This window comes from Coenobita brevimanus, chromosome 98, assembly GCF_032717465.1.
Source record: "Coenobita brevimanus isolate Jiangsu-jjx chromosome 98, ASM3271746v2, whole genome shotgun sequence".
Classification (NCBI taxonomy): Eukaryota; Metazoa; Arthropoda; class Malacostraca; order Decapoda; family Coenobitidae; genus Coenobita; species Coenobita brevimanus.
The window spans coordinates 11224318-11249080 of record NC_137051.1 but is presented as its reverse complement, the minus strand read 5'-3'; the positions used below and the strand labels follow the sequence as shown (position 1 = coordinate 11249080).

The 24763-nt window shown below is 40.1% G+C and overlaps 1 protein-coding gene across 1 annotated transcript in view; it reads left to right on the top strand.

Moving 5' to 3' along the window:
• The window catches only part of LOC145414237 (putative phosphorylase b kinase regulatory subunit beta), a 286779-nt gene that overhangs the window by 81057 nt on the left and 180959 nt on the right, over window positions 1-24763 (top strand). The window contains exons 9-11 of the mRNA XM_080283817.1: window positions 6405-6543; window positions 13607-13680; window positions 15868-16047. Coding sequence (XP_080139943.1) covers window positions 6405-6543; window positions 13607-13680; window positions 15868-16047 — 393 coding nt within the window. The remainder of the gene's footprint in view (window positions 1-6404; window positions 6544-13606; window positions 13681-15867; window positions 16048-24763) is intronic.

The following is a 24763-nucleotide window of genomic DNA, read 5'->3' as shown; positions in this document are numbered from 1 at the left end:
TTCCTCCCCCTTCCCCCCTCCCCAGTCACGGTTGCCATTTGGTATTTTTCATTACCAAATGTAGGCCAATTTGGTACTGAAAAGTTCGTTTGGTAGTGAATCAGCATGTTCCATTACCAAACAGATTTTTCGCATGTATGAAGATATATAGAATGGAGACGGTGGACTGTCCGCTTTCTTTGATTAATCTGCTAGCATATATAGCGCAAAAATAAACATGCTGCAGATTATATGGAGAGTGATTATTTCCATTTGTACACTTAATTAGTGAAGAATAAATGCTTCCTTTAAGAATTTGATAATGAAAAGTTAAATTTGGTAATGAAAATTGAGGAGTTTGGTAATGTGGCCGAGTTCAGAGCTGGCAACCCTGTCCCCATTTACTGCCTAACCTTCGTTCAGGGAGGACATCCATCGTAATTGATGCCGCACCTGCTCCTTTTTTATGAATTAACAGTGAATAAACTGCAATACCTCGCCACTAGACCACATTGGAATTTACAGTGTTGTGCAGTGTTAAGAAATTAGAATTTAGAGTGCAAAGGATTAAGTGTGGAGTGCAAAGTGACTGTTGAAACTGGCGGTTGAAACTGGCGTGGTTCAGTAAGAAGAATGTGCAGTGTTAAACAATTATAACTCGCAGTGCAAAGAATTAAGTGTAGCACAACAATGGATTACCGTACGTGCTTCAAGAGCGTTTTCACAACTACCAGAGCCTTAGAGAGTTTGAGGAGGCAGCCACAGATGTGCTGTAAGTACAGTACCCTGTACACCGCTAAGCCTAAGTATTTTCCATATTCACTTCTAATTCCTCATTCTCTGGTTCCTTTTCATTTATTTCATGCTTTATATCCATTATTGGTGTGAATAGGGTCTTAGATAGGTTAAAATAAGTGCTATGCATGTCCAGTAGGGAGTTATTTAGGTGGCTTTCAAAGTTAGGCTAGGTTAGGGTCATAAGTACCAGTCCAGCAGTCAGAGGCCCACTTTCTGGACGGGACCACTTTCCGGACATGCCTTTGGTTCTATTACATCGGATAGTGGAGGGATTACTGTATTTTGTTTCTCACTGGCTGATATGCTCACCACATCTAATGCCTGACTTAACTTTCCTGACAAAGAAAATACAAAGATTAACCACACAGCAGCCTGATTAATTAAGAAATTCCTTAAGAGATATGCAACTCTACAACCTTTTCTTTACAAATGACTTTTTTCTCTAAGTCATTTCTATAGCACTTTGTCCACAGTGACAGGTGTAAGATCTCGTAAATTTATCTAGTCAATCACTGGTTTAACCCTTTAAACGCGGAGTGTTGCTTTTGCGACGATCACCAAAAAGGACATAACGGCGGATCGTCGTGTTTGCGATTTGAGTTAATTTTGAATAAACGCGGGCAAGGATGTTCCAGCTGGTATTGTCTATCAGTACTGCCACCCTTTAGCTACAATTAGCATACTTGACCTTTGTACTACTGACTTCTGTTGTTGCCAAGTATTGCATTTTTTCCCCCTCCCCCCCACCACCACCGCGGCCCGGCCAGCCTGGCTGTGATATATGGCAGCGCACTGACTGCTCAGAACTGTAAATCTGCGCTCTCCTCTCACAAGCAGTTTATGTTAATAGGAAACGCTTGTTTCCCCAGTTGTCACACTAGCTTTTTTTCGCGCAGTTTTCCCCTGTTTAGCATCGGTTTACTGCAGGTTTTCAAAGTGACATTATGGCGAGTTCTAGCTCTTCCGAGTCAGTGCGAGCGGCCGACAGGAACGAGAATAAAGTGACAGGCGTAAGGCAGAATAAAAGCGCGCCGCAGTGGTCTTTTGGGAAGTACTATGATTGAAAATAATGTAGTATACGTGTTTTTAGCTGTGAAAATGGAAATGTTTTTTGAGTGACGGGAAGACCGCCACCGCGCTGCACGTCGGCCGTATGCTCTGTTGATTTTAGCCTTATTTTCAGTGCTTATTGTACAAATACGGATTCCAGACTACCTGTATGTTGTAGTATAAAGTTTACTGTGACAGAATGAGGCTGTGGTACAGGGGAAACCGGGTTGCTGGAGGTGTGAAAGTGAAGATTTTGTTACCCAACTTTGCAAGTCTCCACAAGTCCTTGGGTAGTCCACGAAGGCTCAACACCTGTCTCTGGAGAAAGCTGAATGTAAGTACTATCTGCCATACCAAGTATAATGTTCTAGGGTTAATCTCTGATTTTTGGCTAATATTTTCCTACAGGTATTCAGACCGCGATCCTACCCTGCCACCCCGGGGGGGGGGGTCAGCTGTCCATGGCCGCGTTTTAGGGGTTAATATTTTCAGTATCGGTATAAAAATTGTAATTTTGTCATGCTGTCTCTTCATTTCATACACAGAAAGTTTTTTTTTTGTCATATTTATCTAGCCACATACGTTTTTCGTTTTCGTTTTCGTTTTTTAAAGGCTCCAACATGCTTGCATGTGTCGGCCTTGGTCACCTAATGGCGGCTCTCCATGCTGCACGATCCATTGCAGCCTCCCTGTTCAGTCCCTTAACCCTAAGGTCACACTTAATGACCTCGTCCCATGTCTTTCTCGGTCTACCCCTCATAACCCCACCCCCAATATTAACACTTCTCACCTTCCTCACCCAACTATCATCCCCCATCCTCTCCACATGTCCAAACCACCTCAATCTACCTCTCCTCATCACAACACCAATACACTCCAGTCCCATCCTACCTCTCAACTCTTCCATTGTAAACCCAGCCCCTCCAGGCCTTGGACGCAGGGACGCACTGCACATCCACCTAATCATTGTCATGTCTGTACGTCTGAGCCGGCGAATGTCTTCCTCCTTCACTGCCCAGGTCTCACTGCCATACAGCATTACACTCCTAACACACGCTGCATACAAAGACCCCTTAGCACGTAGGGAGAGCTCCCTCAATGTCAGGAGAGGCAAGAGCTCCCTGAACTTCTTCCAACCACTTCTCACCCTAGCCACAGAGCTAGCTCCAGCCCCACCTCCAGCACACAGCATGTCTCCTAAATAACAAAACTCTTCTACACACTCAAGAGATTCACCAGCAAGTTCAATTCTTTCACGTCTGACGATCTCCACCTGCTCACCCGGCACGCCGTACACATAAAATCAGCATTATCTCGCAGTCTACCTCTGATACCACTACATCTCTATGCACCCATTTATCACAAACACCGTACAAGATGGAATTACTTCCCACGCCTTTGTGGCAAACTGCACATGGCCACTCTCCCTCGTCTTTGACAGTACCGCCACCAACCCTAGATGTCATCACTTTTGTTTTATCTGCATTTACCCTTAAACCCTTTTGCCCCATACCATCTCTCCACTTCCTAAACCTTTCCTCCGCCTCCCTTTCACTCTCTGCAATCAACACCAAATCATCAGCATACAACAACTCCCACGGGAGTCCGTTTCTAAAGTCACGTGAAAGGGCTTCAAGCACCATGATAAACAACATGGGACTCAAGACTGACCCCTGATGCACACCAACATTCACGGAAAACTCATCACTCAAATCTCCATTCACTCTCACCTGGGTGTGAGCACCCACATACATGGCCATAACCACCCTAACCAGCCACTCCTCCAAGCCAAGCTTTCTCATTGCCCACTTCACCACCTCTCTAGGGACTCTGTCAAAGGCCTTTTCCAAATCAACAAAAACAAAATAAAGATCCCTTCTCCTACCAATATATTTTTCCTGAAGCTGTCGAACAATGAATATGGCATCAGTGGTCCCCCTACCTGGCATAAACCCAAACTGCATCTCATCAATATTCACTCTTTCTCTAATCATACCTTCTAAAACTCTCTCCATTACCTTCATTATCTGATCTAAAAGCTTTATACCTCTATAATTCCCTCTTTCCAGGGCATCACCCTTCCCTTTATACACATTTACAATTACACTCTTCAGCCAATCATCTGGGACAACACACTCATAAATAATCCTATTTATCAGGTCAGTGACTAAACTCACCCCTATATCGCCTGAGGCCTTCAACATTTCGGCAGTCAACCCAGACGCACCTGCTGCCTTCCCCACCCTCATCCTGCCTATTGCCTCACTCACAGTAGCAGTATCAATCAAAGGCCAAGGGCCAGACACTGGATCTGCTGGCTCCAAACCTTCCCTGTCCCAGTCAAACTCCTCATTCAACAACCGGTTATAATGCTCTCTCCATGCATCTTTAATATCCTCACTGTTCACCACTACCCTTCCTTCATCATTCTTCACACACTGCTCACCTATGATATCCCGATTATCCCTCTTCACCTGACCTGCCACCTTAAATATATTTTTCCTTTCCCCATGATTTAGGTTATCAAGTAATTGTCTCTGTGACTCAGACTTTGCCCTGTATACCTCTCTCCTAGCCCTACGCTTGGCAGCCAAATATTCCTCTTTGCTACCACCCTTCTTCCATTCCCGGAAAAGCCTTCTTTTCTCCTTAATTGCAGCTTCTACACCCTCATCCCACCACCAAGTTACTTTATGTCTTGGTGGTCCTCTTGTCCAGCTGCATGTTACATCAGTAACTCTCAAGAAATTGTTCTTGAGGGCTCTGTACTGTTCATTAACGCCTCTGTCTACAGCTCCCTGTTCAGCCACCACTCTCCTCAACTCGCTATAGAAGGCATCCCTTACTACTTGGTTTTTCAGCTTCCATATTTTCCTCCTAGGTACATAAGTCCTCTTTTTCATCATTTGTTCTTTAAGCACCATATCACAAATCAATAGTTTGTGCTGCTGCACACACTCCTCACTTCCTATAACTTTAACATCCCTCACTAACCTCCTATCGGCCCTCCTAACCAGAAAATAATCTATCTGACTGCTATTTCCCCCAGACTCATACGTAATTAACCTACTGTCTCTTTTCCTAAAATATGTGTTGCACACAATCATGTCCGTTGCCTCCCCAAACTCGAGTATCCTTTCCCCTTCTGCATTCCTTAGACCATATGCACATCCCCCATGCACTCCTTCATAACCTTGGGCTGCTTCACCTACATGACCATTTAAGTCCCCTCCCAAAATCACTATCTCATCATCCCGCATACCACCCACTACACGTATTAAATCATCCCAAAATCTATCTTTCTCTGATTCATCCAATCCTGCCTGTGGAGCATATGCCGATATAATCACAGCTATCTTTCTTCCCAACAGAATTTTCACAACCAATATCCTATCGTTTACTCTCAAAACATTCATAACATATTCCACCCATTTCTCCGCAACCATCACACCAACACCTCCATATCCGTCTGTCCTCCCCTGCCAAAACAACTTATAGCAACAGTCCTTCCCAACAATCTTTCTGGCTGATCCACCCCCGTACCGGACTTCCTGCAAACACGCCACGTCCACCCACCTCCTACTGAATGCCTCAACGACTTCCCCTGCTCTTCCCCTCAAACTTCCCACATTCCCATGAACCCCTGCTGATTATTTTATTTTTGTCCATTATCTGTAGAATTTGTACTCTTTCCTTGATATTTAGCACTGTACCTTGTTTTCTCGTCATGTTACTGCTTTTAGTATAATCAGTACTGTGCATCTTTGAAGATATTTTAAAAGTTTAGATGTGTGAATCTGGCGATGAACAATGACAATATTTTTATAGCTAGATGTCTTAATCCCAAAAGGGGTGGCCACAGAAAGATTGCTTCCCTATCACCTTGCCCTGCACCTTCAAGTTGTCCCTTGTACAGTTCATTCACACTCTGTCTCATACCCCTCTCCACTCCATCCCTCCATCTCATGCTCAGTCTTCCCATCCCTTTCCCAGCCTCTTCCTCACTCACATACACCACCTAGGCAGAGTTCCATTCTCCATCCCCTCCATATGGTCAAACCATCTCAAAGTACTTTGAATGCTATCTAGCACATCTATATCAACACAACACTCCTTCACTTTCTTTTTTGCCTGTTAATCTCTTCATGTAACACCACATGCTTCTCTCAGATAACTCATTTCCTCTGCTTTTATTCTTGTGTTTTTCCAACAGGCTCCAAACATCACTTCTATACATGTTGGTGAGGATCACAAAACTGTCATGCAACATTACTTTTATGGTCACCCACATGAGTCAAATGACGCCAATATGACTCACTCACTAGCAGAGCTCATAAGTTAGCTTGAGTAAGTGTGACTACCATGATGGTTTGTCAACATTACAGTGTCCCTGGAAATTAAAAGACTTTTATTGGGCAACAAATCTCTCTCTCTCTCTCTCTCTCTCTCTCTCTCTGAAAAATTATATTCTCAGAAACTTAGAATTTCAGTTTTGGGAATTGCACTTCACTGTACTTAATCACTGTTTTTACATCATGAAACATTAACTTACTCCAACAACTCCATGTTTTGTGCAGGAATTTGAGAAGATTGAATGCGAATGGCCAATGTTCTTCCTGTTTATGATAATAGAAGGAATGTTCAAGAATAATGAGGAACAGGTGGAACAGTACAAGAACAAACTCAAGTCACTGATGAAGAGAGACAGATGGGGAGGTAAGGGTAGCTGCCTGCTACTTTTTTTTTTTTCCTGCACAGAATGTGATATTATTGCCATAACTTCAGTTGTTTCCTGTACTTAGCAGGGTAGAAATGTATCAGATTTTGAAAGTTTTTATCATGTCCTTAATGCATATCGGTAAACTGAATGGAAAATGTTGGACTAATCAATGAAATCAATGAGAGGAGTACCCAAAGTTAAAGAATTAAAATCTAAAAGCTGAGAGGCACAGATCAGTAGCAGATGAATGTGAATGAAAGGTAATGGTGGAATTTGTGGAGAGGTTGCAGTAAGTGTTTTGCTGGAAATGCCATACTTGTGTGTGATTGTAATGCTCGAAAAATTTTAAACTACCACTGTAATGATCAAAATTAGTAACCAGTGTATGATGTTCAGAATTTTAGAGATTATGGGAAATTGGGTAGCGTGATCTTCTTTGAGAGTTTTAGGGACTATGGGAATTAGGGTAGCGTGATCTTGTATGAGAGCACATGAGCAGAATAGATATTAGTACCCTTTGCAGGCCACTCAATCTCGTCTGTACCACTCCTTAGAGGATAGCAAAATTAAAACTCGAAATAAACCTAAGATTTACTAAGCATTAAGAACTGAAGGACAGATTACTCTTCGAACTGTGAATGAAACAAAGCAGACAAAATATAATCAGGGTCTGTATCTCCAGAATTATGAATCTGTACAACCTAAATTAATATTCAAGGAATACTGATACACCTGGACATATTAATCCCGTGGTCTCAGTTGGACTCTTCGGGAAGAAAACCTAAAGATTACCACCGAAGATATTCTCTTAAGACTAAATAGGTACAACTCAGGAATCATATACAATTGAATACAATATTCAAATGGACCAGTAATAAAATGGACAGTAATCAAATGGACCAGCCGATAAGCTCTTTGATGGCATGAACTAAGAAAAAGGGGAGGGTGTGTGATTTAGTGTTAGAGGTTAGGCAGTGGCTTGACCACACGATCTGTGAACGTTGAAGAGAGGAGTGGCGTTCTCATTATTTAGTACAAGTGGGATCAGGGGAAATATCACCAGTTTAATTAATGAATGTATATGAAGACTTACATTACATGAGGGAGAAAGAGGGGGGGGAGGATGAGAGCTCAGCACTAACCTGTGAACAATGAAGAGAGGAGTGGCGTTCTCGTTGTTAGACACCACTTCCTGCCTTTTTATACTCATCATCACAGTACAGGTATTCAGGAATTGGCTAGAACTTTAACTGATTACCTTGTAACATTATTGACTCTTCTAAGTACTCCAGAGAATATGAAAGATACGTTTGCACTCAACATATGTTGAAAAGTGACACGATGTTTAAATTTTTTTGTAATAGGCATAAAGGAACTTTAATCATAACAAAGCTTAATCAGTTAGGAATCTGGACAATTTATTTCCATGCAAGGTTCATGTGCCTACATGACTGTAAACACGACTACAATAACATGAATTTCGCGTTTCACTAAAGACTATCATCAGCAATCTTATTTCAGACAACTCTCAGTCTACTACTGCATAGTTCAAAAGGGGCGCACTATTAACACTGACATATAAATCTCTAGTTCAGAATACGAAGAAAGACTCGTGATTATTAATCGCTACTAAAACTTCCTCAGTTATACATCTTTGTTAATAACGGCTGGTTCATATGTAATAAAAGTTAATCATATTCACACCAATACTCAACTTAATACTGTCAATAACAGAATCATGCTAACATTATGAATATCATCTAAGACTAAACTTAAATATAGGACTTAACGGCTAAATGAACTGTACAGACTATATTTATAACATTACCTAGGCTCAAAATTACACTCACAATATTAACTTATACTATACTTAAAATTATGGAGAGTAGGGCGTCTCTCATGGGGCGGCAACTATTCATCCACCGGATCAGGCTCAAAGGCCCCCTCTTGGGGTTCCAAGAGCCACTCTTCGCAACAGGGCTTCACCTGTCCTGCAGCCTCCTGTATGCTCTTCCCTGTGAACACATCCTCTACCACGTACACACCTTCGTCCATCAACACTTCCACGTCTCGATGGCGTGATGTGTGTGGATTGTTTCGTTTCGAGGGGGGAGAACCTAACGAATCGGCTATATTGGTCCACTGAGCTACACTCGTTCTTCCTGACGTGTGACCCTTAATTTCCGTCCACAACTCATCTTCCACCTTACTCTTCCTTTCACTAGACCAAACCACAAAATACGTAAGTTGTGTTTCCATCTCGGTATTCATTCTATTCTTGGTGAAGAATAATTTTGCTTGTCCTCCAGGAGATTCAGAGATCATTAATTCTTGAAATTTTGCGAGATTAAGTGGGCCTCCAGTGTGCTGCTATTGTGGTATTCATTCTCGATTCATAAATTAACTGTAACAATACCTATCCCACAACAATATCTTATCCCACCGCTTTAGCCACCAGTGCAATGTTCAGAATTTGCCACCGCTAATGCCACAAGTGTAATGATGTCAATTTAAGAGATTATGAGAAATAGGGGCATGGAAGAAGTTGAGAGATGGAAGAGAGAGTTATATATAGAAAGGAAGAGAGAGGTGAAAAGATTAGTAAGAGAGAGGAAGGAATTTCAGTGTAAAGTGGAGGGACTGTAAGAAAATGTTCTGGAAGGAGGTGAAGAGAGTAAGACAGGGTGGAAGTGAGGTTAGCAGGGGAGTGAAAGATAAAAATGGTAGATCACTAGTGGAGAAGAGAGAAGAAGTGAGCAGATGGAGAGAACACTATAAGGAACTGTTGAACATAGAGGATGGATGTATTGCGAGTATAAGTGGCTGGGGAATGGCTGGGAGAAGGAGGGAGGTGAGAAGACAGGAAGAAATCAGTAGGATAGAAGTTGTGGAAGCAATGAAGAAAGTCAAATTGGGGAAAGTCCCAGGAATTGATGGAGTGTGTGGTGAAATGCTGATGCACAGGGAAGAGATAGTAGTCGAATGGATGTGGAAGATGTGCAGGTTGGCCTGGGAGGAAGGTAGAGTTCCAAAGGGTTAGAAGTGAGGTATAATTATTCCCTTGTACAAAGGAAAAGGGGAAAAAGAAGTGTGTGGTAATCATAGGTGCATTTGTCTTCTTAGTATAATAGGAAAAGTGTATGGTAGGATACTTATTGACAGAGTTAGAGAAAGAACAGAGGAATTAGTTGGACAAGAACAGGGAGGCTTTAGGAAGGGAAGAGATTGTGTAGATCAGATATTCATTCTTAGATCTTTAGTGGAAAAGTTTCTAGAGAAGGGAAAGAAATTGTATGCGGCTTTCATGGATTTGGAGAAAGCATATGACAGGGTGGATAGACAAGGATTGTGGAGAGTATTAAGAATATATGGAGTAGATGGAAAGTTGTTGAATGCCGTGAAGTGTATGTATGATGGTGCTAAGGCTGCAGTGCGTGTGGATGGTGAACTAAGTGAATTTTTCTCTTTGGAGGTTGGGTTGAAACAGGGATGTGTCATGTCTCCATGGTTGTTCAATCTGTTCATGGATGGGGTAATAAAAGAGGTACAAGGTAGGGTAGTGGATGTTGGAGTTGCCCTGGTGAGAGAGGATAGTGTTTGGAAACTCCCTGTACTGTTGTTTGCAGATGATACTGTGTTGTTGAGTGAAGACGAAGGGGAGCTACAAAATCTTGGTGGATGAGTTTGGGAGTGTGTGTAAGAAACGGAATCTAAAGGTGAATGTAGGGAAGAGTAAAGTGATGGTCTTTGAGAGAGGTGAAGTCAGTGAATGTACAACAAGGTTGGATGGTGAGGAATTGGAAAATGTGAGTACGTTTAAGTACTTGGGTAGTGTGATGAGTAAGGATGGAGATTTGGAGGGTGAAGTGCTTGAAAGGGTACAGCAGGGAAGAAAGGTTGCTGGTTCTTTGAAAGCAGTGATAAGAAACAGGGAAGTGAGCATGGAAGTGAAAAAGTTACTACATGACAGTATTTTGATACCAACTCTAACTTATGGAAGTGAAGCTTGGACGTTGTTGGAAGGACATAAGTCAAGAGTGACAGCAGTGGAAATGAGTTATTTAACAGGAGCCTGTGGAGTCACATGGAGAGACAGGCTGACGAATGAGGATATAAAGGAGCGTTGTGGTGTGGATGTGGATGTGATAGGAAGTGTTATGAGGAACACACTGAGGTGGTTTGGCCACGTGGAGAGGATGGAGGGTGAAAGACTGACGAAGTGAGTGTATGTGAGTGAGGTGGAGGGGGGAAGAGGGAGGGGGAGGCCAAGGACAAGATGGAGGGATGGGGTGGAGAGGTATATGAGAGAGGGGGGTGTGAGTTGGGGAGGGCAGTGAAATGGTGGGGGACAGGACGACGTGGAGGCGATTTGTTTGTGGCCACCCCAAACGGGATTGAGGCGTCTGGCAGTAGATAGATAGATAGGTGTAAGAACTAAGTCTTTGGTGCATTAAAAACAACAATATTATTTTTACCCCAGTCAAAGATACGGGCCAAGTCAGTCATTAGGTGTGCCATAGCCTCATCCCTTGTTTGTTGAAGAAACTGCTGAGATGGACTTTGCGGGAACCGAATGGAAAGGTGAAGGGTGGAATCATCAGTGTACAAGTGAAGAGGGTTAAATGTACAGCTTAGAAGATCATTAATGAATAAAAAGAAAAGAGTTGGTGATAGGATAGAGCCCTGAGGAACGCCACTGTTGATAGATCTAGAAGAACGGTGGCCGTCCACAACAGCGGCTATAGAACGACCAGAAAGGAAGCTATAGATGAAGGCACAGATAGAAGGATAGAAACCATAAGAGGGCAGTTTGGAAATTAAAGATTTATGCCAGACTCAATCGAAAGCCTTTGAGATGTCCAGTGCAATGGCAAAGCTTTCGCCAAAGTCCTGAAAGGAGGATGATCAGGAGTCTGAAAGATAGGTGAGAAGATCACCAGTGGATGTCCCTGATATGGATGGGTGTGCTGTAGAATGCCTGAAAGATGGTGGAGCTACTATTGTTGAGTGGTTGGTAAGATTGCTGAATGTGTGTTTTGCGAGTGGAATGGTGCCGATTGAGTAGGAAAGTGCTTGTATGGTTCCATTGTATAAGGGTAAGGGTGATGAGTTTGAATGTACTAGCTTTTGCGGTATAAGTCTATTGAGTGTTGTAGGTGAGGTGTATGGTAGAGTGTTAAGAGAGTTAGAGAGGGTACAGAGGGAGTGATTGGTGATGAGCAATGTGACTTTAGAAGAGGGAGGGGATGCATGAATCAGGTGTTTGCTGTGAGACAATTGTGTGAAAGGGATTTAGCGAAAGGTAAGGATGTGTTTTGGGTGTTCATGGATTTAGCAAAAGCGTATGATAGAATTGACAGGAAGGCTTTGTGGACTGTTTTGAGATTGTATGAGCTTGGACTCTGGTTTCTTAAAAGGAGTGAAAGGTTTTTATGTAAATGGTAGAGCATGTGTAAGTGTGGGAAATGCTGTGAGTGATTGGTTTCCTGTGAGAGTGGAGCTGCTGCAGGGATGTATGATGTCGCCTTGGTTGTTTAATATATATATGGTTGGTGTTGTAAGGAAGGTGAATGTGAGAGTGTTAGGTGGAGGTTTGAGTCTGGTGAATGCTGATGGTAGAGAGTGGAATCTGAATCAGCTGCTGTTTGCTGATGATACTGCACTTGTGGCTGATTCGGAGGAGAGATTGAGACAATTGGTAGAGGAGTTTGGAAAGGTGTGTGAAAGGAGAAAGTTGAGAGTAAATTAGAATAAGAGTAAAGTGGTGAAGTGTGCGAGGTTGATAGATGGTAGGAGGATGAATATAATTTTGAATGGTGAGTTGCTTGAGTTGGTAAGGTATTTTAAGTATTTAGGGTCACATGTTGCTGTGGATGGAAAAATAGATGTAGAGATGAAGTTTAGAATGAATGAAGTTAGGAAAGGTGCTGGGAGGAATGAAAAAAGTGTTTAGATGTCGTTAACTTAGAATGGATGTAAAGAGAAGGCTGTATGAGGGTGTAGTGGTACTGATTGCATTATATGGGGCTAAAACATGGAATATGGGTGTAGCAGAGAGGAAGAGTTCGAATGTAATGGAGATGAGGTGTCTGAGGGTATGTGTGGAGTGACTCGTGTGGATCGAGTGAGAGATGATGAAGTGTGAAGGAGAATTGAAGTTACGCGGGAAATGGCTGATTGAGTTGAGCAGAGAGTGTTGTGATGGTTTAGGCATATGGAGACGGTGGATGAAGAACGATTGGTGGAAAAGGTAACTGGATCAGATGTGAGAGGTGTAAGGCTGAATGGATGTCTGTTGAGCAAGGAAGAGTGGCTGCACGTGATGGTAATGACTGAAGAGAAATTGTGAATGAATAAATGGTGACGCGGCCCTGAGGAAATATCCTCCCGCATTTGGTCTGATCAGTTGATCAGGTAACGTGCGGGTAAGGGGATGGGTTCATTATGATGTGGCAGGGGTAAACCAGCTCTGCTGTCAGGCCCTGCTGCGGATGTCACTGATTGCACTTCACTGTTGACCCCTCGTGTGGTGTGGTGCAGTGGGGATCTCTCCTTTCTCTCCTTTGGGCTAAGATATGAATGAATGTGTGTGTGTGGATAAGTAAATTGGGAGTGTGTCATCCTGTCTCCACTACCTCCCTTTCTTTGGGGGAAGCAACCTAGGTATATTGATGTCATTTTTTTTACATTCTTTGACGGTCGATATTGTGGTAACCATTAGTCATATGAGAGTGAAATATACATTTTCAGGTGTGTAAATTCAAACCCTTGAAATGTAAGAAAAATTTTTTACCTTGGTGAAAGTTGAAAAATTGGACCTTTTTTTTGGTTCTGGGGATAGGGGGGGCTGGGAGATTTGCAGTCTTGAGGGATTAATATATTTGCTGTTAAGGGGAGGAATACAAGTTTTATTATATTGATGTACATAATTTTTTGAAAATTTAGTAGTCAGTATTTCACTTTTTGTATGTTCTTTCTCAACAGATGAGCATTGTTTTTTAATGTGTCTGTAATTGTGATTATGTTGCTTATCATTGTAACATTATTACCCCTGAACAGACCCAGTGATTCCAATGTACTACTACATTCATAAAGATTATGTGGATTTTGAGCGAGCTGAACCAGGCTCACAGGTCAGTGTGTGTATCCATTTGCTGTGTGTTAAATGTTTTTCAGAAAAGGCAGTTGTCTATCAGTCACACTTGTTAGTGGCCAGTGAATACTGTTAACCCCTAAACCGCGGGGTAGTTTTGGCTCGACTTGCGTGTCCCGCGGGGGTATTCGCACTCCGACAGACTTTGTAAAAATATTTGCCAAAAATCAGTTATTAGTCCTAGAATATTATAATTATATATGCATATGGCACATACCTTTAGTTTTCTCTTGGGATGTCTGTTGAGCCTTCATCGAGTACCGTAGGACTTGTGGAGACTTCTGAAGTTGGGTAACAAAGTCTCCACTTTACACTTCCCGACACCCTGTAATATGATTACCACAGCCTGATATTATCACTAGAAACACTGTTCTATGATTTTCAAATAGCTTGGAATCCATACTCCAAAAAAAAAAAAAACATTGTGAAAGCAATGAAAATTACGAACGCGTATGACCTTCCCACTTGCGCTCATTTGCCGCTGGTATTCTGTCATTTATTATTCATAAATACACTCACACTTTACATTTCTATTACTATATAACATATATATATATATATATATATATATATATATATCTGCAGTCTTTATCCATAAGTTTCCTTCAGTAATAGTAGTTTATTGTCACTGTAGGCATTCAATTTCTCTTTCAGTAAAATACTTAGCATTCACTTTCTTGTCCTGTACACTACCGTTGAGAGCGAATCTGTCACTTTCACTTCCACTTTCATAACTCATAGTATTCATACATGCTAGAGTGAAACTTTCACTTTCATTACTCCTAGTATATATACGCATATTCTTATATTACTACTCATTTACATTTCTATTTACATTCTGTATTTTATTTACATTATTGACATTTCTATTTTATTTACACTGTGTTATGCACTGTCAGTTGCAGTAACTTATAAAACTATTTTCCACTGTTCACTTATATTTACATTCATTGCATTCACTTGCTGTTTACACATTATTTACACATTATTTACATTTCCACTTGCACTGCTTTACTCACCAGAAAGATCGAACGCTGTCCATCATTTTCATTGATAAATTAGCCAGTTCACATTCCACAGCAGTCACTTAGCCCTTTACCCCTTTCCACACGAGATTTAGTAGGGGTAGAGGTCACAGGGCCCTTTGCATGGGGCTAAAAAGCGGTGGTATTGGACAGGCGTGAATCTGACGTGGTTTCACCTTGAAAGACGACGGTAAACTGAATACTGTGGTGGCCTAGGGGGAGTGCAACGCTGCCAATGTCAGCGTGGTGACAGCTGCTAATATATACGCTATGAAATGATTGGCAGGAAATCTAGACAATACATAATAAATTAGGTAGTTCCAGGTGAATGTAAATATCACTTAGGCTTCTCCCTTCCTTTCTTATATATATTTTTGTTACGAAAATAGATTATACAGCGTATTTCAAAGGGAAATAAACAGGGAAAATTAGCGAACGAGTGCATGTGAGGTGTTGTCAGGTGATAATTAGCCAATTCCAGGTGTATGGCACCATCACTTACCTTATTTCTTTCTTGTATATATTATTTGGTATAAGAACAGGGCATAGGGCTTATTTCAATGGTTAAAATCAGTGGAAAATTCCGGGGAAGATTTTCTTAGCGCAATGTGGCCGGGCAGGCGAGAGGAGAGGGTAATGGAGGGGAGGTAGGGAGGGGAGTCAAGAACGGGGAGAAATGACTAAATTGTCAACAATGGATGGGAGTACAGATGAGATTAGGAGTGCTGACTAGTGTTGGACATTGGCAGTACTGATAGATGATACAAGCCACCACTTGAAAGCCCGGGCGAATTCAAAATAACACAGAATCACAAAAGTGACACCCCACGGTATGATCCCTTGCTCCCAAGCGTCAAGAAAGTGACGCCTCGCGGTTAAGGGGTTAATGCTTTGTTTCTGTATCTTGTGTCTTAATATATATTTAGTTATGCTGTTTATGCTATGTTGATATAAGAGTTATGAAAGGCACAGAAGAGAATATTTGTGTGAAACATATAAAATAAATAACTCTTTTGCACTTCTGCTCTTCCCTGCACTCCTCCTTCTGTTAATTTAACTGAAGTATTTGCAATGGATAACACTTTTCTAGCACAGAAGTCCACAAAAATATTCACATATTCATTTACTCCATGGAATTGCAGGGCCGTCAGCCAAGTCACGTAGGGACACCTAAAAACCTGTTCCTATGGGGCCAGAGTGTATGGATCATTGCCTCACTGCTAACAGATAGCCTCCTTCATATAAATGAGCTGGACTTGATCCGCCGCCATCTGCCCTCTTACAACCGCCCGCGCAAGGGGGGACGTTACTCTGCATTTCAGGTAGGCTATTACTTCCCTGATTGCTTTTCCTTGATATAATTATGAATAGTGATAAAAGATCTCTTTCATGATATAGTGTGTACTTAGTAGCTGTGAGATTTCCTGACTTATCTTAGATATGGATTTATAATGTGAAAAGAATTTTTTTAATTATTCCCATTTCTTTTACACTTGGTTCACTTAATTTAGTCGGTTATTTTGCTAATTAACAATGCCCATTATATTCTGGACAGTTTTATTAGAGAACCTTAGGAGCACAGTATAATCTGAACAGTTGTATTAGAGAGCTTTAGAAAAGACTAGCTCGCATATCTGTAACTTCTTATCACTCCTACCATTCTAGGAACATTATTTACAGTAGCACCTCATTAACTTGGACTACTACTATATATATATATATATTGTATATAAATGTTGTCAAAGGCAACCAGTTTTTTAGTTATGGTGTGTGGCATGTAGAATTTTGTATTCGTAAACTTAGTACAGTACAAGAATAGTAATACTTATTACACATCCTCAGTATCTCCCACCCCCCTCCCAACTATTTTCAGAAACTGTTGTGTTTTTGGCACTTGCTTTTGCTTCTAGTCCGTAGAAACTATCATCTTTGCCCTGGTCAGCCTCACTATAAGGATTCCTCAAGGGGATGCATGTCATACATGTTATATATCGTCACCTCAGAAACTAACTGCCTAAGTCGTATGTTCAGCTTTTCGGGGAATAAAAAAAAAACTGTCTCATTTTCTTAATTTCTTATTACTTCAATGTTTATCCTTTTATAACTTTATAATTTTAGATCACTCACATCCTAGACATGACAGAGGCAACTGTACCAATAGGTGCACCACACGCTGAAGAATTTAGGCAAAAATGCAGAAATCGCCGAAAAATGACTTAGGCAGTTTGTTTACGAGGGTGATGATATACATGTGTGTAAAAAGTTACTGGTATCCTAGTGGGTATAACAGCACCCTAGCGTGATGTACACTTTTTCTAGGGTTATCTGCTTGCCATTGATCACTTTTCCATCCATCATGGCCTGAGGGTGGCCTGTCTTAGGTAATTTGGTTTTTATTTTCCTGTTTTTCATTTTGTAAATCTCATGGCCTAAGTTTTATGGAGTCCGAGACTTACAAGTCAAAGTTAATGAGGAGCTACTGTATGCTTATTTACTACTTTATTGTTACCTTATTGCATGAGAAAGTTGATGCAGTACTTCACCCTTCTTACTCATGTCCCTTGAACAGTCACATCCACCTCTGTCTGCATTAACTTTAAAGAGGAGTGAAAAATTCCAAAGGTTTTGCTAAAGATATATGTATTTAAATGTTAAATTATACTGTATTTTTAACCCTTTCTTTGCCAGATTATATATACAGCAGTGTGAATGGAAAACTAAATTATGTTCATTACAATATCTGTATTAAGCATTTTGTGCAGTATGGTTTTAAATAACGTACTGTAAATTGAAGAAAAAGACATTGAATACTTTTTTTTTTTTTTTTTTTTTTTTTTTTTAAATAAGAAACTGAAGATTGCACTCTCTTTCCCATCCTGTTATAACTGTATTTGCAAATAATTTCCCCTAATGTCATCATGATATCTTCTTGAGGGTATTTCAGTTTAACCCCTAAGCTACAGCAGTCTTGTCAGTTAGGGGGGTCTGTGGTGCAGGAGATTTGGGGGAAGAAATAACATTTTCACTTCAGGGATTTTGATAGGAATACCTACTATACATTGGTAAAAATCCACTCACAAGTAAATCAGTCTTTCTGCATGCAAGTGAAACAAACTAGAAGACATGCCTCCGTTTGTGCATAGTTATGATTTGATGACACCTTTTTCTTATCTTTACTGGAGCATGTTTAGGAATACTGTAAACAAGGTAAAAGGGAAATTACTGCTTTCAGTGACCTCATGAGACAAAGGTTACATCAACCCATGGTTGACCACTCACCAGGCACAACCACACACTTCTCATAATAAGAAAACATGGAATATTGAAAAAATTATGTATGGTACTAGATGACTTGCTGCAAGCCACCAAAAGTGCTCTTTAGTAATCATCATCATCATCAACTTAACTCAATTTTCCACTACTGTTTTTCAGTTGGGTGAGTAGTTTCCAGAAACAGGGTGCAAAATACAAAAAAGTAGAAACTATCAACGGAGTGTCCATTGGATTGTCCCATATTCCTCCACTCACTCCTCATTCAAGCTTTTGACTATTCTTTTTATGCACCACAAAGTTGGCTTGTGAAGTGGGCTACAGTGCAGTTTACTGAAGAAATAACTTTTTGGGAAGCCTTCTTGCCAGTTTCTGGTTTCCTGGAGTCAATTCCATCTAATTACTCAGCTGTCAGTGATCTGAGATGTGTTCCCCTACCTTCATTCTGCCAGAGTAATGGCTGAAATTAAGTGAGATCTCACTTCCTGTGAGTGGGTCCAGTTCATTCCCTTTGATAGAAAAATAGACATTTGACAACAGTAACACTTTTTTTTATTGTTTATTTAATGAGCATTTACTGTCAGTCTTCCCCCATTCTCCTTACACCATGGTACTGTTGTTATTTAAGCTCAAAACATCCCACCTCACCCCTCTTTCTGCTTTTTTTTCTTTATGTTTAAAAAACATGAGCTTTATCAACTTACCTCACCTGTAGGAAGAAGTAGTGATGGACTGTAAATAATCTTGAACCAAGGTGAGAGTTAGCTGTGTGATTATATTAGTTTGTGTTATAATGCTAGATTTTGACTTACTTTCCACAGGACACGGTAAGTAGGAGTAGCATCAGGTGCAAGTAATGACACTTACTAAACATAAAGATGTCCTGACTGTAACATCCTAGTCTGTAGTATGGGGCCACAGAACCCAGGAGCATTTTTTTTTTTTCTACTTTTCCTTACTTAGATATTTGTTTGTCATAAAAGCATAAAAGTTATTGAATGAGAGATTTGTGCTTCCTAAATGTAAAGCAGGCCCACTATGATATTCAGGATTTTTTTACTAATTTATATAAATTCAAATATTAATTCCAAACATAACTCTTCAAGCATTTATTTAATACCAGGTAAACATATTAATGACTGCTGATTTCTCCTTTGTCTTGTGGCTCCTGTATTAGGTTTGATACTTGTTTAAGTGTACTAATGTGAGAATCAGTATGTTGTAACCTGAGCTGCTTCAAATTTAGGGCTGACAAGCAGTTAGACAGTGTTCAAGTTTGAAGTTATGATTGCATCAGTCACTAACCCTTAATGATGTTTATAAAGTTACATCTCCGCAACTGATCCCAACAGTCAGTTCCAATGATGTTTCAGATTTTACGTGTGTGTGTTGTTTTAAAGGGATGATAGATTTCCCTGTGGAGTTAGATGTATACATCATCCTTGTACTCTTATAACATGTTATATAACCTCCAGAAGTTTTTTGGCATCATTTTGTAGCATCATTATTGAGACTGCAGCCCAGAGATATATATTATTCCTTGTTACTGAAATACTAACATTGTACTGTATTAACTGATATTGGTTCCTTGTCATCAAAGCAAAAAAATAATAATAATAATAATGAAAAAAGTAACTGTAAAACTACTAATTAAATCTTGCTGCTGATGCATAATAAGTGTAGTACAAAATAATGATATATATATATATATATATATATATATATATATATATATATATATATATATATATATATATATATATTATATATATATATATATATATATATATATATATATATATATATATATGCATATATATATATATATATATATATATATATATATATATATATATATATATATATATACTGTAATGTTAGGTAGATTTCAAGATTTTCTGGGTAATTGTCTTTAAGATTCATGCTAACCAAAACTTATGGAATTTTGTAATTATATTCTTATACTGGTAATCTGACTCAGTATTTTCAATGTTCCATAATTTCTTTTCTGATGTATACTATTGCTCTCCTTCATTTCCAATTCATTTGTGAATTGTGGTTATTGCTATCTTTGAATGATGATAATATTGGAGGAAAAATATAAAACTTCACACAGCTAGTCAATTTAGTAAACACACACACACACACACACACACACACACACACACACACACACACACACACACACACACACACACATCTATCTATCTATTGCCAGACACCTTAATCCCATACGGGATGGCCACAAACAAATTGCCTCCATGTCACCCTGTCCCCTGCCATTTCACTACCCTGCTCCCAGCTCACACCCCCTCTCGCATATACCTCCCCACTCCATCCCTCCATCTCATCCTTGGCCTCCCTCTCCCTCTCTCCCCATCCACCTCACTCACATACACTCTCCTCATCAGTCTCTCATTCTCCATCCTCTCCACATGGCCAAACCACCTCATTGTGTTTCTCCTAATGCTTCCTATCACATCCACATCCACACCACAATGCTCCTTCACATCCTTATTTGTCAGTCTGTCTCTCCATGTGGCTCCACATGCTATTCTCAAATAACTCATTTCTTCTTCTCTCACTCTTGACTTCTGTCCCTCCAATAATGTCCAAGCTTCACTTCCTTGTGTTAGAGTTAGTATCACAATGCAGTCATGTAGTAATTTTTTCACCTCCATGCTCACTTCCCTGTTTCTTATCACTGCTTTCAAAGAACCAGCAACCATTCTTCCTTGTTGTACCCTTTCAAGCACTTCACGCTCCAGACTTCCATCCTTAATCATCACACTACCCGAGTACTTAAACGTACTCACATTTTCCATTTCCTCACCATCCAGCCTCACTGTACATTCACCGAATTCACTTCTCTCAAAGACCATAACTTTACTCTTCCCTTCATTTACCTTTAGATTCCGGTTCTTACACACTCTTCCCGACTCATCAACTAAGCCTTGCAGTACCGCTTCGTCTTCACTTAAAAACACAGTATCATCTGCAAACAACAGTAGAGGGAGTTTCCAAACACTGCCCTCTCTCACTAGGGCCGGTCCAACATCCACTACCTTACCTTGTATCTCTTTTGTAACCCCATCCATGTACAGATTGAACAACCATGGAGGCATGAGACATCCGTGTTTCTGCCCAACCTTCAAATAGAAAAATTTACTCAGTTCACTATCCACATGCACTGCAGCCCTAGCACCCTTATACATCCTCTTCACAGCATTCAACAACTTTCCATCTATTCCATCTATTCTTAATACTTTCCACAATCCTTGTCTGCCCACCCTGTCATTCTTCCCTTCCTAAAACCTCCCTGTTCTTCTCCAACTAATTCCTCTTTTATTTCTCTAACTCTGTCAGTAAGTATCCTACCATATACTTTTCCTATTACACCAAGAAGACAAATGCCCCAATGATTACCGCAGACTTCTTTGTCCCTTTGTACAAGGGAATACCTGACTTCCAATCCTCTGGGACACGACCTTCCTCCCAGGCCAATCTGCACATCTTCCACATCTGTTCTATTACTATCTCTCCCCCATGCTTCAGCATTTCACCACACACTCCATCAATTCCTGGGGCTTTCCCCATTTTGACTTTCTTCATTGCTTCCACAACTTCCATCCTACTGATTTCTTCCTGTCATCTCACCTCCCTCCTCCTCCCAGCCATTCCCCAGCCACTTATACTCACATTACTTTCATTCTCTATGTTCAACAGTTCCTTAAAGTGTTCTTTCCATCTGCTCACTTTTTCTCCCTTCTTCACTAGTAATCTAACATTTTTATCTTTCACTCCCCGACTAACTTCATTGCCATTCTGTCTAACTCTCTTTACCTCTTTCCAGAACATTTTCTTACAGCCCCACTTTACACTTAAATTCCTTCCAAATTCCTCATCCTCTCTCCTCTTACTTTCTCTTACTAATCATTCGCCTCTCTCTTCCTTTGTTCATATAACTTTCTCTTCCATCTCTCAGCTTCTTCCATGCCCTTATTTCTCATCCATTCATTATATGCTTTCCTCTTTTGTGCCACGACCTGTCTCACCTCTTCATTCCACCATGCGGTTCCTTGCACCCCCTTTCGTCTCTTCTTCACCCCACACACCACCTCACATGCTGCACATATTTTTTCTGTGAATGTCTTGCACACACCTTCCACGTCCCCCATCTGCTCCAGTTCCTTTACTTCTCTCTTATATTCAGCCTTTTTCTCATCCTTTTGTAACCTTTCCACTCTCCTTGATTCTACTCCTTCCTCCCGTCCTTCCCTTCTTCTATTTCTCCATTGTACTTGGACCTTGACTCTGACCACTACTAAGTGGAGAACAGAATGTCCAGTCCCCCAGCCTCTATATGCTATTGCATCCATTACACAACTTCGCATCCATTCATCCACACACACATAATCAATCGTTGCCTTCATTTCATTCAGTTCACCACCCACCTTTCTCATCACTCGCCATGTATACCTGTGGAGCATTTGGTGCCTGAAGAGGGTATTGGCTACAACAAACTCCCTCCCAGCACAAATGTCCACTAAAGCACTGCCATTCTCATCTGTCTCGGCAGGCACACCCCTCTCACCGACTACTCCATCCACCTTCACATTCCATACTTTCCCATTCATATCACCAGTCAAAAACACTTCATTCCCTTCAGACTTTTCCATGCACACTTCTACGTTTGTCCAGAACTCTCCTTTTACTCTGCTTGCACGATCTTGCGTTGGCACATACATGCACAGCCGCCCACATTTATAGTCAAACTTTCATCCTTTCCCACACAATGCTTGAGCCAACTGATCCATACTCTTATAGCCTATTTTCCTTCCATCTGTTGCTCACAACAATACACACTCCTTCTTTTGCCCTTTCATTCTCCCCTACTCTTGCACATATAACCCAGCCATACTCCCATTCTCTCACACTGTCTCCTCTCCATTTACTTTCAGTTAATCCACATACATCCGCTTTCGCACCCTCAAGCACGTGGACAATCTCTCTCTCTTTCACCTCATCATTTGCACTCCTTACATTCCACGTCGCCATCTATATCATTTCCTTTATTCGGTTTGTGTGTGTGTGTGTGTGTATCCTCCTACTTTCTCTATACTCAGTTTAAAGCCAAAGGTGGCTGTTGTGTATATATACGCAACAACTTATCTTGCTCTCGTGTTCCTGAACTCAGTTCTTCTGAATTCTCTACACTCTGGCTTCGGCTTTCCTGTCATTCTCTGACTAAATATATCTGTGCTGTTTACTTATCCCCTAATTCTACTGACTATCAAAAATTCTTTGACTATATATATATATATATATATATATATATATATATATATATATATATATATATATATATATATATATATATATATATATATATATATATATATATATATATATATATATATATATATATATATATATATATATATATATATGTGTGTATGTATATATATACACTTTGTATATCTGTCTATCTATCTGTCTATATATATATATATATATATATATATATATATATATACACTTTGTATATCTGTCTATCTATCTGTCTATGTATATATATATATATATATATATATATATATATATATATATATATATATATATATATATATATATTTATATATATATATATATATATATACACATACATATAGGCTACACACACACACACACACACACATATATATATATATATATATATATATATATATATATATATATATACATACACTTTGTATATCTGTCTAGCTATCTGTATATATATTCTGTATATATATATATATATATATATATATATATATATATATATATATATATATATATATATATATATATATATATATATATATACACATACATATAGGCTACACACACACACACACACACATATATATATATATATATATATATATATATATATATATGGTCCCCAGGGGGGGGGACCATAATTGCCCCCACCTTTCGCCCCTTTCCCGGTGATGACTCGAGGTGCCTTGAACCACTGTCTGACTCTCTTCTTCTTCTTCATTTCTGCAACATTCGTGGCCTTTCCTCTAACTTTCGCTCTGTTGAACACCACCTCTCCTCCTCTAAACCTCACCTTCTTTTTCTAACTGAGACTCAGCTGTCTGAGGCAACTGACAGCAAACCCTTTTCTGTATCCTCCTACTTTCTCTATACTCAGTTCAAAGCCAGAGGTGGCTGTTGTGTATATATACGCAACAACTTATCTTGCTTTCTTGTTCCTGAACTCAGTTCTTCTGAATTCTCTACACTCTGGCCTCAGCTTTCCTGTCATTCTCTGACTAAATATATCTGTGCTGTTTACTTATCCCCTAATTCTACTGACTATCAAAAATTCTTTGACTGTCTTACTTCTTCGTTGGAACACATTCTATCCATTTCTCCTTTCTCTGAAATCTCCATTCTAGGAGATTTCAATGTTCACCACCACTTTTGGCTATCCTCTCCTTTCACTGATCCACCTGGTGAACAAGCCTACATCTTTTCTATCCTTAATGACCTAGAGCAGCTTGTACAGCACCCTACCTGTATCCCAGACCGCCTTGGAGAGAGCTCCAACATACTTGACCTCTTCCTTACAGCTAATCCTTCTCCTTACACTGTTAATCTTTTCTCTCCGTTGGGCTCCTCCAATCACAACCTTATCACCTTAACCTGTCATATCACTCCGGTACGGCCTGTGGACCCTTCAGGGAAACGTCGTCTGTGGGATTTTGGAGCCGCGGA